The sequence below is a fragment of the Prionailurus bengalensis genome, chromosome C2, assembly GCF_016509475.1.
Source record: "Prionailurus bengalensis isolate Pbe53 chromosome C2, Fcat_Pben_1.1_paternal_pri, whole genome shotgun sequence".
Classification (NCBI taxonomy): Eukaryota; Metazoa; Chordata; class Mammalia; order Carnivora; family Felidae; genus Prionailurus; species Prionailurus bengalensis.
This window is the reverse complement of record NC_057350.1, coordinates 104,319,174-104,334,348: the sequence shown is the minus strand read 5'-3', so window position 1 is coordinate 104,334,348 and position 15,175 is coordinate 104,319,174. Positions and strand designations below refer to the sequence as shown.

The following is a 15,175-nucleotide window of genomic DNA, read 5'->3' as shown; positions in this document are numbered from 1 at the left end:
GTTCCATTACCATTTGTGGAAGAGACTGTCTTTTCCAATTGGATATTCTTTCCTGCTTTGTTGAAGATTAATCGACCATATAATTGTAGGTTTATTTCTGGGTTTCCTATTTTGTCCTATTGATCTTTGTGTCTATTTTTGTTGTGCCTGAGTTTTATAATCCATTATATGGACATAGTAAATCTTATCTTGCATGGTTCATGTGTGATGTAATTGAAATAATAATTATAAAGTGCCTGGACAATGCCTGTCATGTTCCTGGTGTTAGATCCCTTCTCCTCCCAATCCCAACAGCTTATCTCTTACTATATCAGCTTCTCTCTTATTGGCCACTTTAGGATTGGCTTACCGAGAGGCTATCATAACATGTTTTCAGGGTCAGAAATACTTTGTATGCATGGTAAAACACAGACATGTTTTAGTGAGGAGAAAAAGGGTTATTTTTCCATATGATTTCATTTGTTTAAGAGAGCATAAGCAATGTCTTAGAGCATTTATACTCAGCATTCTGCAAAGTTGAGTTCTTATGGCAAAGTGGCGAGAGAATTAGAAGTTACCAATATTTCACTTTGGATACTTTGCACTTTGGATATTTGCTGTGTTCGGATGTTCAGTCAGACAAGATCCTTAGGGATGGGGCTGGGTTTTACTTGTCTTTATGTTCTGTGACCCAGCACGGGACCTGGCACTTCAGAGATGCTCAAATAAATGTTTGTTGAACAAATAAATGAAGGTTTTACTGACAGCAATTGTGTGAATTGATGAAACTTGAACTATTTTATATATAAATGGAATACTTCTGTTGTCTGGTTTTTGCTGGGCCTGAATTTAGCTGATTGATACTTAGTAACTCTGGTTTATGCGCTCACTTTTGCAGGGGTTGGAGGAGAGTGGGGCGTCAGGTCTATATTTGGGAAAATGCAGTGTGATCACTTGCCCTTCACACTTTCCTCTTTGATTTTGCTGTTTTTCATCTTTCCTAGCAGACTGTACACTCCTTAAGGACGAACACCATGGCTTATGTTTGATTTCTCAGTGTTTGTGACATTGTTGATTTTCAGTAAATACTGGTTGAGAGGGTGAATATGGCAGCGAAGACAGCTTGAAGGAAAGTTAGCGTTTTGGGATTTTTATATGATTTTAGAAATGCAGCATCTTATCTGAACCCTTTCTCATCTCCTCTGATTTATTCTTCCACTGATCCTGCACTTGGATTTCTGTTCTCTAGTGTCATCCTTACAAATGCCATGTGATTTGTGGGAAAGGATTGAGGCTTTGAAATTAAAAAAGCATTTTTTAAAATGTTTATTTACTTTTGAGAGAAAGAGAGACAGGGCATGAACAGGGGAGGGGCAGAGAGAGAGGGAGACATAGAATCTGAAGCAGGCTCCAGGCTCTGAGCTGTCAGCACAGAGCCCAACATGGGGCTCGAAGTCACGAGCTGTGAGATCATGACCTGAGCTGAAGCCGGACGCTTAACCGACTGAGCCAGCCCGGTGCTCTGAGGCTTTGAAATTAAACAGACTTGGATTTCAGCTCTGAATTCATAACTTTCTGATTGCGTGATCTTGAATGAGGCGTAGAACCCCTTGGTTCCTGTGTCCTCATTCGTGAAGATGAATAGTGTCTTCTACCTGGCAGAGCAGTTTTGAGAACTGATTAGATGGGTGAGTGTAAGGCAGCTGCTCATAGTAGGAGCTCTGTAAATAGTAGGTGTTATTACGATCCTTAACCCATTCTCTTTACCCTCATACTGCTCCTTTTTCCAACCAGAAATCATGCATTTCTACCCCTGGCCATGTGTTGGCAGCATCTGAACAGCTGTGAGTTGCTGGGGACTGCACTTCACAGTTTCACTTCATTGGGAACTTTGTCTCATATCACTCTGATTAATAAAAGCCTTAAGAATAACCACCCTCTGCCCCATTAAAATAATGCAAGGATAAATGTGAGTTTTCAGGAAAACTCCTCAAATGATGAAGTGAAGAATTGGAGAGTTAAATGACATGTGAAGAATCGGAAGATATAGCATATATTCAAGTTTATGATCTTTTTATTCCCTCTCTCTCCATTTATTACAATAGATTCTAAAAAATTGCTCTCACAACAGGACCATTATCCCTAGTAGATTTAAGGACCCTTTCACCAGTATTTTTTCTTGAAATAATTGAGTTTGCTGGAATAAACTACTCAGCTCAATATTTTTCATCTCCCTCTAATACAAATGTATTTGATTCCTATAAATCTGAGTGAGGTCAGTCAGGAAATTATACATATTTGTTTTCCACAGTGTATATGAGCTATTAAGTCATGTTGCATTTATTATAGATCATGTTCGCTAGTTGGCAAGATAATTTGAATGATTGAAAACAATATTTTAGAACATGTAGCACTAGGAAAACAACCAGCAAGGAGAATTGAAGCAAAATCTTCCTTATGATAAATATTTTAAGTAAACAAAATATCCTGTTGTGATTCAAGTACATATTTGCATTAAAATGCATTTAAAATACCATTCAATATTATGCATATTGTTTATTCTTATGGTTCATATGCATTTATATATTTCCTTCTTATATATTTATATCACTTAATCATTACATTTGGATCTCATGTCATATGTGTGTATATATTCCCATTATATCTTTCTTCCAGCCTCAACTATGTGGATGTTTTCTTGGCTGTGTGCCATTTTAATTATTTTGGCTTTTGCTGGTATGGACACAGTAGCAAAGACCACACCGCATCCCAAATTTACGAAGAAATCTGAGGGAAAAGAGATGCCGAAGGGTCTAAAGCCGTCCAGTGGCCCACCTCCAGAAGAAGAGGAAATTCCTTTCACAGAAGTGGCTGAAATGGTGGAACCGACCCCCAACCCCCCAGCCCTAGATTCTGCCTTCGGTACTGCCACTCTCTTCCCCTTTGAAAACTTCACTCTTGACACGGCTGATTTTTTTCTGAATTGCTGTGATTGTTGTTCATCTGTCCCAGGGCAAAAAGGAGAACCTGGAGAGACTGGAAAGCCAGGTATTTGAAAGTGCATGAAGCCATATTTCCTACCTGGATGTTCTTGGAGTTGAGAGGTGGATTGGAGGTAGAATTGTCCCAAAGGTTTCTACATTGTCCTGCAAATGGTGACAGGGTCTAGGTGTAACACTGTGACAAATGCAAATGGGTGCTGTGTTGCCCACCAGCCACATGTGTGGCTATTAATAAAAATAAACATAGGGGCGCCTGGGTGGCTCAGTCGGTTGAGCGTCCGACTTCAGCTCAGGTCACGATCTCGCGGTCCGGGGGTTTGAGCCCCGCGTCAGGCTCTGGGCTGATGGCTCAGAGCCTGGAGCCTGCTTCTGATTCTGTGTCTCCTTCTCTCTCTGTCCCTCCCCCGTTCATGCTCTGTCTCTCTCTGTCTCAAAAATACAATAAAAATGTAAAAAAAAACCAAAAAACATAAACATTAATATTAAAAATTCAGTTCCTCAATGACACTAGCCACATTTCCAATGCTCAATAGCCACACGTGGCCAAAGACTACTGTATTGGGCGGTACAGATACAGAGCATTTTCATCAGTGCAGAAAGTTCTATTGGACAGCGCTGGCTAGAGCAGAAACCAGGCTCCCAACCCCAGCCCTGGCACACAGTTCTTCACATTACAAACTTACTACCAGTACAGTCTTCTCGTTAATGGCCGATGTAAAAAGGGTAAATGAAAATTCTGCTGGCTAGTTAGAATGTGTCTTGACTGATGGATTTCTGGAGTGCTATTTGTAGTTAGGATTAGAAATGGCATGTCTGGGACGGGGAGAATAAGGGGCGGGATTCAGTTTGCTCTTCATTGAGATTCCAAGGCAACACTGTATCCTTGCCCAACAATGTTCTCCATTGAACATCATGGTTACATATTTCAAAATTTAAGATATCTTTAATATATACATTATGCATATACTGAGTTTTACTGTAATACATTTCAGCTTTTACATGTCATATAGCAGAGAACTCAGGTAAAATTGAGAGAGGAGTGTCAGTTTAAAATTCGCTATTCCCTGAAAAAATGACATATATATATTTGTTATGTCTTGCCTGCAGAACTTAAAGTTATAAAAGCAGAAATTGTGCACCCTCATTAAGCTTTTCATTCATTTCATCCTATAGTAGGAACCTTTTGGGAAATGTGATCAATATTCATGCAGAGCTGGAATTGAAAGGTAGAGTTGCTGGGCAGTGGTCAGGGCATGAAGATTTCTGGATTGCTGAAACATTATTGGAAATGCAATGATACCGAGAAAATCACATTTACCAGAATTCCTCTTAGTATCATATCTGGCTGGTGAGCTGCTTGAGGGTGAAGACCTCCAAGGGCATGGTCAAGTAAACACAGCTGGTTGCTAAACTGTCTTCTAAGGCTGTAGGTCTGTCACATGAGAGCTTTTGTTTTACCCTTTGGTAGATTAGCTGGGCAGTTCTCAGAGCTCAGTCTCTCCTCTAAATACATAGGACAAACATTTTGGATGTATGCCAAATTATTTGCCTGCCTGGGGTGCTCATATGTTTTAGTCTGACCAAGTCAGCACAGAGCAGAGTGTTCAAGAGCTCAGAATGTCTTGTCTATTATGGTCCTTCCTTTGGGAAGCGTCATTACCTAAGTCTCAGTTTGCAAAGTAGTAGAAGTCGGGGGTGAGTGGGTGGCTCAGTTGGTTAAGCATCGGACTTGGGCTCAGGTCATGATCTCATGGTTCATAAGTTTGAGCCTCGTGTTGGGCTCTGTGCTGACAGCTCAGAGCCTGGAGCCTGCTTTGGATTCTGTGTCTCCCTCTCTTTCTGTGCCCCTCCCCTGCTTGTGCTTGTGCTCTCTTTCTCTCTCTCTCTGTCTCAAAAATAAATGAAAATCAAAAAAAAAATTAAGGGGTGCCTGGGTGGCTCAGTCAGTTAAGCATCCGACTTTGGCTAAGGTCATGATCTCACGGTTCTTGAGTTTGAGCCCTGCGACCAGCTCTGTGCTGACAGCTCAGAGCCTGGAGCCCGCTTTGGATTCTGTGTCTCCCTCTCTCTGCTCCTCCCCTGCTGATTCTCTCTTTTTTCCCCCTCTCTCTCAAAAATAAATAAACAATAAAGAGAGTAGTAAAATGGGATAAGAATAGTACCAACTTCATGGGGTCATCAAGAGACAGAATGAGGTAATACACGTAAAGACTCACTGTGGTACCTGATAGAATAAGTGCTCAATAAATTGTGTTTGTTTTTCCAGTTAGCTGTAGTAGGAGTCTTTTCCTCTTCTCAGCCTAATAGGGTCTTGTTTCTGAGATTCATAGATATTTATTCTACTGTTTCAGTGTTTCAAAAACGCTGTTTGGTTAAAAAGTTAGAAATCTAGCATAAGAGGGACATTAAACAAACTTGAAAATGACAATAAACCCTCTCAAACCCAACTATTTTATTTTATTATCATTTTTGTAAACTTTGTTTACTTTGAGAGAAAGTGTGTGGGAGAGGCAGAGAGAGAGGGAGAGAGAGAATCCCAAGCAGACTCTGCACCCCCAGCGCAGAGCCCAATGCGGGGCTCGAATTCACAAACCTCGAGATCATGACCTGAGCTGAAACCAAGAGTTGGACACTTAACTAACTGAGCCACCCAGGCGCCCCACCCAATGTGCTCGTCTTTCAGTTTCTTAAAAACACCATGGTCTTTTCCCGAAATGCTCATCTATGTATTTTGGGGTTGTTTTTTTTTCTTTTTTTTTTTTGTCTCAGAAAATCCCAATTCGTTCATTTGTCATTTTCCCAGGGATGTCTCCTCTGATAGCATAAATTAGGTTCTTTTAGCACAATCTATAATGGGACTTTCCTGTTTTCCTTTGCCTCACTAGCTGCAATGTGATAATTTCTACTTATTGGTGTGGTTATTGTTCAGTGTTTATCTCTCCCAGGCTCTCAGCTCCACCAGGGAAAGAGCAGCTGGGATGTTGATAGCTGATTCTTAACACCTCGTATGGTGCTTGGTGTCTAGGAGGCCTCAGCAATACTTCCTGAAAAAATGCATAAGTGAATGAATGAGAAAACCAAAAATGCTAGGTATTGGGTTTTACTTCCAATTAGAGAGTGTGGTCCATGTGAGGTTAAGAGCCAGATAATCATTTTGTCCTTGTTGTTTGATATGGCAGTGCTTCCCTGAATCGTTTCACTGCTGCCATGAATCCAGTGACAAGGACTAATGGGCTCAATTTATCTATTCAGGTGGCACAAAATTATAAATCAGACAAAAATATTGTCCTTTGGATTATGTAGTTGTTTTAGTCTTACCCGGATTTTATTATTAAGACTCTGACAGTTATTGGTCTTAATGAAATGACGCCTAAAAAAATTTTTTTTTCCAGAACTAATGAATTTCAAAAGAGAATTTTTTTTATCCTAATGGTTTTAAATCTCATTTCCAGGTCTTAAGGGAGAGGCTGGTGGAATGGGGATCCCAGGACCACCAGGAATTGTTGGACCCCCAGGTCCAAAAGGCCAGAAAGGAGAGAAGGGTAGGTACTTATATCCATTTTGTGTCAAAACTCAAGACATGTTCTGTATCATTTTTCAGGAGAGCAACCTGCTAAGTAAATACCATATTCTTGCAGGTGGATCAATTTTTAAAAATGTAAAAAACTTGGTAAGGCATATTGCAAGTTATATTTGATATAAAAATGTTAACTTTATAAATAGTCTATTGAGGGACTTTAAACTTTTCTGGTAATGTTTCTCTCTTTCACTCCACCCTCCCTCCTTCCCTTCCACACATGTAGGCTCTCACACATCTTGTCTTTTCTTCTTTTTAAAAGAGAGAGAGAGAGAGAGCACAGGCACGTGAGAGCAGGGGAGGGGCAGAGGGAGAGGGAAAGAAAGAATCTTAAGCAGCCTCCACACCCACCCAGAGCCTGATGCGGGGCTCAATCTCATGAACATGAGATCATAGCCTGAGCAGAAATTAAGAGCTGGACGCCTAACTGACTGAGCTACCCAGGCACCCCTCACACATCTTTTCTATGTCTTGTTGGCCACGCAGCTGACCTAGTGACTGGGAACCACAGGGTACAGTCTCTGGGGAAGGATCCTTTCCGGTATACTCCTGAGTGAGCTCTTCCTCATGATACACATTAATTTTGTATTAGATAAAACTAACTAGAGCAGGCTATAACCCTATAGAATTATTCTGTTTAGATGGATAGCATCCTTACTAAGGAGAATATGACATGCCTTTTTGGCTCACTCCAATCAGGAGTGGAAAGAGCACTGAATTAAAATGGAAGAAATCAAGCTTGTAGCAATGACCTTGTACCAGTCACTTTACCTCATCTGGAAATCAATGGGGAATAGACTAGGTATTTATTTATACTCTATTTACTATCAAAGAAGATTTGTGGTTATGTGTGCTTTCATAGATCTTTTCCGGCTCAGAAATTCTGTAATTCCATAGATCTATCAGCCAGGGGAAATCCCTGGTTCTCTAAGTGCTTCAAGACATTGAGGGAAGGTTATAGATTCACCGGGACATTTAAAAATTCTGCAGTGAATACTACCAGCCTGTAGAAATACCATCTATCCATCAAGTTAAATGTTTTAGCCTCAGTGTCACATGTCAAAAGACCTAATATCATCTATACATCACCCTCCACATGGCTGAGGAACTGTCTAACTCATTTCTAGTAGAATATTCAGTGAAGTAATTACTCCAAAAAGATGCTAAGGTAGGAAAGAGCTCCTTCACAGTTGTCAGTTATGCGCTTTTCATTCTCGGAAACATTTAATCCTTTTGTGGCTGAATTATGTTAGCGGAAAGCCCTGTGAAATAAAGATGAGTGATGAACCTCCCCAGTGATTCATACATTTTGGAAGCCAGACTTCTGGAAGTAGAAGAAAAAACAGGGAAGTATCATAAGATAAGGTTCTTAAGATTACACTTTGATGAAAGATCAAAAGTAGAAATTCATCCAGCCAGTCTCTATAAAGGGGCAACTCTATTTTCTTTTTATTTCCAGACTTAGCTTGGACTCTTGGTTAAGATTGAAAGTTAAAATAATAAATGAGTTGAATGACTGCATTCTGGTTCATCACAACCTGATTAAGTAAACTCAATGTAAGCAGTTAAATTGAACTTGAGAACCAGAATAACTGTGCAGTAAAGCTGGTATATGAGTATTGACAAGGACGGGGGTTAGAATAGTCCTTCACTTCCATTCAGAGTTGGGTTCTCTCCAAAGGGATACAGATATTCTCCTGATGGCCTGTGGGTTAATTTCCAAATTGTAAATTTTATGTGGAATGGTAACGGAAGGGGGTCAGCTACTTAGAAAACTGCTGAGCAGTTTATGTGGGATTTCTCTAGCTGGTCTTGTGAAATTCGGTGGTGGGGGGAGTCTTTTCTCACGATTTGTAATTTGACATGGGATTTCTTTTTCCCTAACAAAAATAAAACAAAAAAACAAAGTAAGTCAGAGAAAGACAAATTTCACATAATTTCACTCATATGTGGAATTTAAGAAACAAAACTGATGAACATAGGGGAAGGGAAGTAAAAATAAGATAAGAAGGGAGGCAAACCATAAGAGACTCTTAAATACAGAGAACAAACCGAAGCTTACTGGAAGGATATTGGGTGGGGGGGATGGGCTAAATGGGTGATGGGCATTAAGGAGGGCACTTGTTGGGATGAGCACTGGGCGTTGTACATAAATGATGGATCACTAAATTCTACTCCTGAAATCATTACTACTCTGTATGTTAACTAACTTGGGTTTAAATTAAAAAAAAAAAAAAGAAAGTAAAATTTAAAAATTTTCAGCAAAAGAGTTATATCTATAAAACCAAATAAATAAAAATTAATAAATTAAAAAAGTAAAAAATATTAGTTGTATCATAAATAATATGGTTGGCAAACTGATGCCAACCAATGTTACATACAGTCATGTTTGACTGTATGCAAATTTGTAAACTTTCATACTTCAGTTTCTTCTGTGATAAAAAGTGGTAAAAATATCTGCTCTATCTTTCTTGAGGGGAGATGCTATATACTTCTGTAAATGAAAAATGTTCCCATTGATGAAATGTGCTCTGTTATATGAGTCTCCCTGTTATCCAAGAGGCTATGTTAATATCAAATGAGAATTAATTTTGAATTTAAAAGGTTGGATTAATTTTTAAAAATTATTTACTTATTTTTTTATTTTTGAAAGACAGAAAGAGCACTTGAGCACATGCACACACACGAGCAGGGGAGGGTCAGAGAGAGTGGGAGAGAAAGAATACCAAGCAGGCTCCATGCTGGATGTAGAGCCTGACTCTGGGCTGGATCTCATTACAGTGAGATCATAACTTGATGGGAAATCAAGAGTCGACCACTTAACTGACTGAGCCACCAGATTAATTTTTTTTTTTTACAGTTTATTTATTTATTTTGAAAGAGAGAGAGAAAGCAAGGGAAGGGCAGAGAGAGAGGGAGACACAGAATCCCAAGCAGCTTCCACAGTCTCAGTGTGGAGCCCAACACAGGGCTTGAACTCAGAAACTGTGAGATCATGACCTGTGCTCAAATCAAGAGTTAGATGCTTAACTGACTGAGCCTCCCAGGTGCCCCTGGATTAAATTCTTTAAAAATCTTGTTAAGAACTTGGAACATTACCTGGCACAAAGGAAATGCTCAATAAAAGTTAACTATTATTCCTCCTACTATTATTACTACTATTATCATTTTCAATAAAAATGAATTTAGTGTGGTTGTACTCTAACAGGAGGGGCCTTTAGCAGGTCCAGTATAAAAATGCATTTTGTGGCACTGGGAAAATATCCCAAAACCTAGATCTTTAGATTTCTTTTCAAACATGAATTTTTACAGTTCTGTGATTTGTCCAAAGAGCATCTGAAAAAAATTCCAAACACAATGAAAATTGGCTTTTCCCTAATGCTCTATGTCAAGGACTGTATATTTACATTTTATATTTATATTTGTATTTATATTCACTATCCTGGATAGTTTTTTTTTTGTTTAATTTTTTAATATTTTATTTATTTTTGAGAGACAGAGTATGAGTGGGGGAGGGGCAGAGAGAGAGGGAGACACAGAATCTGAAGCAGGCTCCAGGCCCCGAGCTGTCAGCACAGAGCCCAACCTGGGGCTCGAACCCACGAACCGTGAGATCATGACCTGAGCCAAAGTCGGAAGCTTAACCGACTGAGCCACCCAGGTGCTCCGGGAAGGGTTTTTGATATGATTAGTTTTAGCTAATTGCAGAATGTGTGCTCTGTGTTATATGGTGGTGACACTCTTTTTTAGGCATTGTGGGGAACATAAAGAAGGGGATATTTTAACTGTTATTCAAGATTCACAAGAAGAAAAAACAAACACATAAATAACAAGACAAAATATCATGAATTTCATGAGAGATTTGAAGAGCAAGGGGAATGCTGGGGGAAAAGCTGAATTTTGTGCAAAGAGATTGGCACTATCCCAAATCTTGTTTAAATGGTTCACCATCAACTGGAACAAAATATTCCTAATCGTGCTCAATAAATTTTTTTCCCATATCATTTTTCCTTTATCCATTTTGGTAGAGGAAGTGTTGGATTGTTAACATGGTTGCAAAATGGATGTTAGTTATACCATAACTAATATAGTTGGAAGAAAGTTAATCTTGGTATCATTTTAGGACTTAAGGGGGAACGTGGGGACCAAGGAACAAGTGGAGTCCCAGGATACCCGGGAAAACCCGGACAACCAGGTAGAGTATAAACTGCATCTATTGCGTTCAGTCATGTGTGCAGCACAGCCCCTAATTTTCTTCCTGTTTGTACTTATGCAGGAGGTAAGATGGACATATGAATTGCTTTTATTCTCATACTTCAGTGTCCTGATTGCTGGAGTGCAACAAGTGCTGGTCAGGTAGTTTGGAGACTAAATAAAAGCCTCTGAGTTCGTGTCCTCAGTCTAGCTGTCTTTGGGAAAAAGACAGCTCAGCTTCTCTGCCTGTGAGATTTGGGGTTTGGATGGACTTCGTGGAGATGTAGGGGAATACTTGGGTTGGGCCAAAACACAAAGGGTAATGGACTACCATGGGTCGCTGTGGTTCTAAATCCTGTTTCTTATCTTAAAAGTACAAAAAAAAAATAGAACTAGATTTATGAGATTTAAATATAGGTTGTCACTCCTTGGTGGCATTAACTCCTCCCCCTGTGAGAGAGCCGCAGGATCCAAATGGCACAACTGTGGCTGAGACAGGAGTTGGGGTTCCAGTCTCAGTGAGTAGGTGTCATTTCTGTTTCGTGAGCTCTGTGGTAATAGCGTTCTGTTCAATGTGATCCTTGAATGTCATTTGAACTTTCTGTTTCAGGTGGCCTTGGTCCTAAGGGGGAGAGAGGAAACATCGGACTGACAGGAGTGAAGGGGCAAAAAGGCTCCAAAGGGGACACGTGTGCAAATGGTACCCAAGGAGATAAAGGAGACCAGGGGGCTGCGGGCTCACCTGGCTTGAATGGAGAGCCTGGGGCCAAGGGAGAGAAAGGGGAGATGGGGGAAAAGGGCTGCTGTGGGGACTCTGGGCAGAGGGGAGGGAAGGGAGAAAAAGGTGAGGAGGGTCTGAAAGGGGAAAAAGGTAGCAAAGGAGATACTGGAACGGAAGGCAAAAGCGGCCCAGATGGCCTGCCTGGGGCCCCAGGGGATCCAGGAGTTAAAGGAGAAAAGGGAGAGTTAGGTCCTCCTGGTCTTGCGGGGCCTGTGGGGCCAAAAGGTGAGGTTGGGAGCAAAGGGGTCCGGGGATCTATTGGCAAGAAGGGCTCTCGGGGCTTCAAAGGCTCCAAGGGGGAGGTGGCCAGAGTGCTGCGGTCAGCCTTCAGCGCCACTTTATCGAAGCCTTTCCCTCCTCCCAACATCCCAATCAAATTTGACAAGGTTCTCTATAACGACCAAGGGAATTACAGCCCTGTCACTGGCAAATTTAACTGTAGTGTTCCTGGTGCATATGTATTTTCCTACCATGTCACTGTGAGGGGCAGACCCGCTCGCATCAGCCTGGTGGCCCGGAATAAGAAGCAGTTCAAGTCCAGAGAAACGCTCTATGGCCATGAAATAGACCAGGCCTCTCTTCTTATCATCCTGAAATTAAGTGCAGGGGACCAAGTCTGGTTGGAAGTTTCGAAAGATTGGAATGGGGTCTATGTCAGTCCTGAGGATGATAGCATTTTTACTGGGTTCCTTTTGTACCCAGAAGAAAATTCTGGAATTTCACCATAAGCTGTGTCTTGAACGCTGTAGTTTGGGTTCAGTGGAATAAGTCAGGCAACACAGGTAGTGTTACTAAAAAGAACAACTTTCATTATGTTTTTCATGAGTATAAAAATAATACAGAAAAAATAAGAAAAATAGTGTATAACCTAAAGTCAATTACTCTGCCTATTTTAAGACATCACTTTTAAAAAATATATTTATATGTATTGGAAACATGTGTCTATTAATTTTGTAGTTAGCTTTTTTCATTTAGCATTATAATGCCATTTCCCATGCCATTTAAATAATATTTGCATATAAAATATGATTGACATCTGTAATTAATAAATATATTCTTACCAAATATCTTGTATATCGCATATAGGTGTGTGCAACTCTTTTCTGTGTGAGTGTAAGGCTAACAAGTGACACATGATGGGCTGGTATGTCTCAAGAGTTTAGAAACTGTTAGGATTGACTTCCAACGAAATGGAGCTATTCCCTTGTCAGTTTAATTCAAGGAGAATGCACAGAAAGAATGATAAAAAATAGCTAAAATATCTTCAAAATTAATCAATGCAAAAGTTTGCCCATAAAAATCCTGTATAAGGTGGCCATGTGTGTTGGATAAAAGGTAAAAAGTAAGTTTGTAAAAGGGCTCCTGGGTGGCTCAATCAGTTAAGCATTGGACTCTTGATTTCGGCTCAGGTCATGATCTCGCGGTTTGTGGGACCGAGCTCCTCATTGGGCTCTTTGCTGACAGCACAGAGCCTGCTTGGGACTCTCTCTCTCCCTTTCTCTCTGCCCCTCTTCCACACATGCATGTTCACGTGCTCTCTCTCTCTCTTTCAAAATAAACATTTAAAAACAAAGGAAAGTTGATAAAGCTATTGCTGAGTCATAGCAAAGATCCATTCATCAAATTGTTGTGCTTAGAAAAACTAAATGTCCCCCAAAGAGTCAAGAGTAAAATTAAATCATTATTGATCTAAAATTTCAGCCCTTCCTTTCTTCATGGAAGAACATTTAATTTGGATAAATTGTTTGGCTTCATTATCATCATGTCTATACTAATTAATTCTGGTTATTCACTGAACAGGTGGGTATTTGGGAATTCACTTGCAATGTGAATATTCAATAATTGTGAATATATAACAACCTAGCAGCCTCATTTTTAAAAGAAACTAATTTATTGAATCCAAATTAAATTTGGATCAATGAAGGCGTGTAGTCACATAGATTTGAAAACCTCAGTCAGTCAAACTGGGAAGTGGGTGATAGGCAGCTCTCTGGTCTCGCTCTTCCAGACAAATAAACTTTGAAAAATGTGATTCCCTTTTGAGATTTATATGTATATTTAAAATATATTTATTGAAAATATATTCTATCCTCTTATTTTAATGTATATTTTCATGTTGAAAGTGAAAAAAAAGGCTATGGTTTTTAGGACTGACAGTTAACAAACTATCAAAGATGACTAAATTACTATTGTGTGTGTCTGGCTGTTCTATTAATGGGCAGGTGATATTTGGATGACTAGTAGAGAAAGATGTTAATGAATTACTATACTTTTATCCTCTAGATGTTATTTTTAAAACTTAAATTTAGCAAAGTATATGTTTTCATAATTAAGTTTTCCACATAATTCATGTTATTTTTTAAAAATTACTTTTTAAAAAATTTTATTTAACATTTATTCATTTTTGAGAGACAGAGAGTGAGTGGGGGAGGGGCAGAGAGAGAGGAAGACACAGACTCTGAAGCAGGTTCCAGGCTCCGAGCTGTCAGTACAGAGCCCCATGAGGGGCTTGAACTCAAGAACTGTGAGATCATGACCCGAGCTAAAGTCGGACGCCTAACCAGCTGAGCCACCCAGGCGCCCCCAAAATTATTACTTTTTAAAAGATATTTTATTTTGAGAGAGAGACAGAGGCAGAGAGACAAAGAGAATCCCAAGCAGGCTTTGCACTGTCAGCCCTATGACCCAGCAATAGCACTGCTAGGAATCTACCCAAGGGATACAGGAGTGCTGATGCATAGGGGCACTTGTACCCCAATGTTCATAGCAGCACTTTCAACAATAGCCAACTTATGGAAAGAGCCTAAATGTCCATCAAATGACGAATGGATAAAGAAGATGTGGTTTATATATACAATGGAATACTACTCGGCAGTGAGAAAGAATGAAATCTGGCCATTTGTAGCAATGTGGATGGAACTGGAGGGTGTTATGCTGAGTGAAATAAGTCAGGCAGAGAAAGACAGATACCACATGTTTTCACTCATATGTGGATCCTGAGAAACTCAACAGAAAACCATGAGGGAGGGGAAGGGGGGAAAAAAGCTACAGAAAGGGAGGGAGGCAAACCATAAGAGAAGCTTAAATACTGAGAACAAACTGAGGGCTGATGGGGGGGGGTGAGAGGGGAAAGTGGGTGAGGGGCATAGAGGAGGGCACCTGTTGGGATGAGCACTGGGTGTTGTATGTAAGCCAATTTGACAATAAATTATATTTAATATAAAAATAGATATAAAAATAGAAAAAAATAAAAAAAATAAAATTATTACTTTTTAAAAGTTATTTTATTTTGAGAGAGAGAGATGGAGAGACAGAGAGAATCCCAAGCAGGCTTTGCACTGTCAGCTCAGAGCCTGACATGGGGCTCGAACTCACGAACTGTGAGATCATGACCTGAGTTGAAATCAAGAGTGAAACACTTAACCAATGAGCCACCCAGGCGCCCCTAAAAAATTAATTTTTAAAAGTTAATTTCAATTTGGAGAATATTTGCTTAGCTGGGTTAACAATAAGTTTTAAAAATGAACCATGAATAGTACATACCATGTTCAAAAATTGTAATTAGGGTTGTGCATAATGCATTATCATGATGGTAAACAATTTTGCAAATACTTAAATTTCATCATATAAACAACGATCACT

At 39.8% G+C, this 15,175-nt stretch overlaps 1 protein-coding gene across 1 annotated transcript; it reads left to right on the top strand.

Annotated features, from left to right (window-relative positions):
• The first annotated feature begins 2,647 nt into the window (after positions 1 to 2,647).
• Positions 2,648 to 12,534, top strand: OTOL1 (otolin 1). Its single transcript, XM_043596070.1, has 4 exons — positions 2,648 to 3,027; positions 6,434 to 6,523; positions 10,682 to 10,753; positions 11,363 to 12,534. Exons 1-4 carry the CDS (start codon positions 2,664 to 2,666, stop codon positions 12,259 to 12,261), a joined length of 1,425 nt encoding a protein of 474 aa, XP_043452005.1. The 5' UTR covers positions 2,648 to 2,663; the 3' UTR covers positions 12,262 to 12,534.
• Positions 12,535 to 15,175: the final 2,641 nt, after the last annotated feature.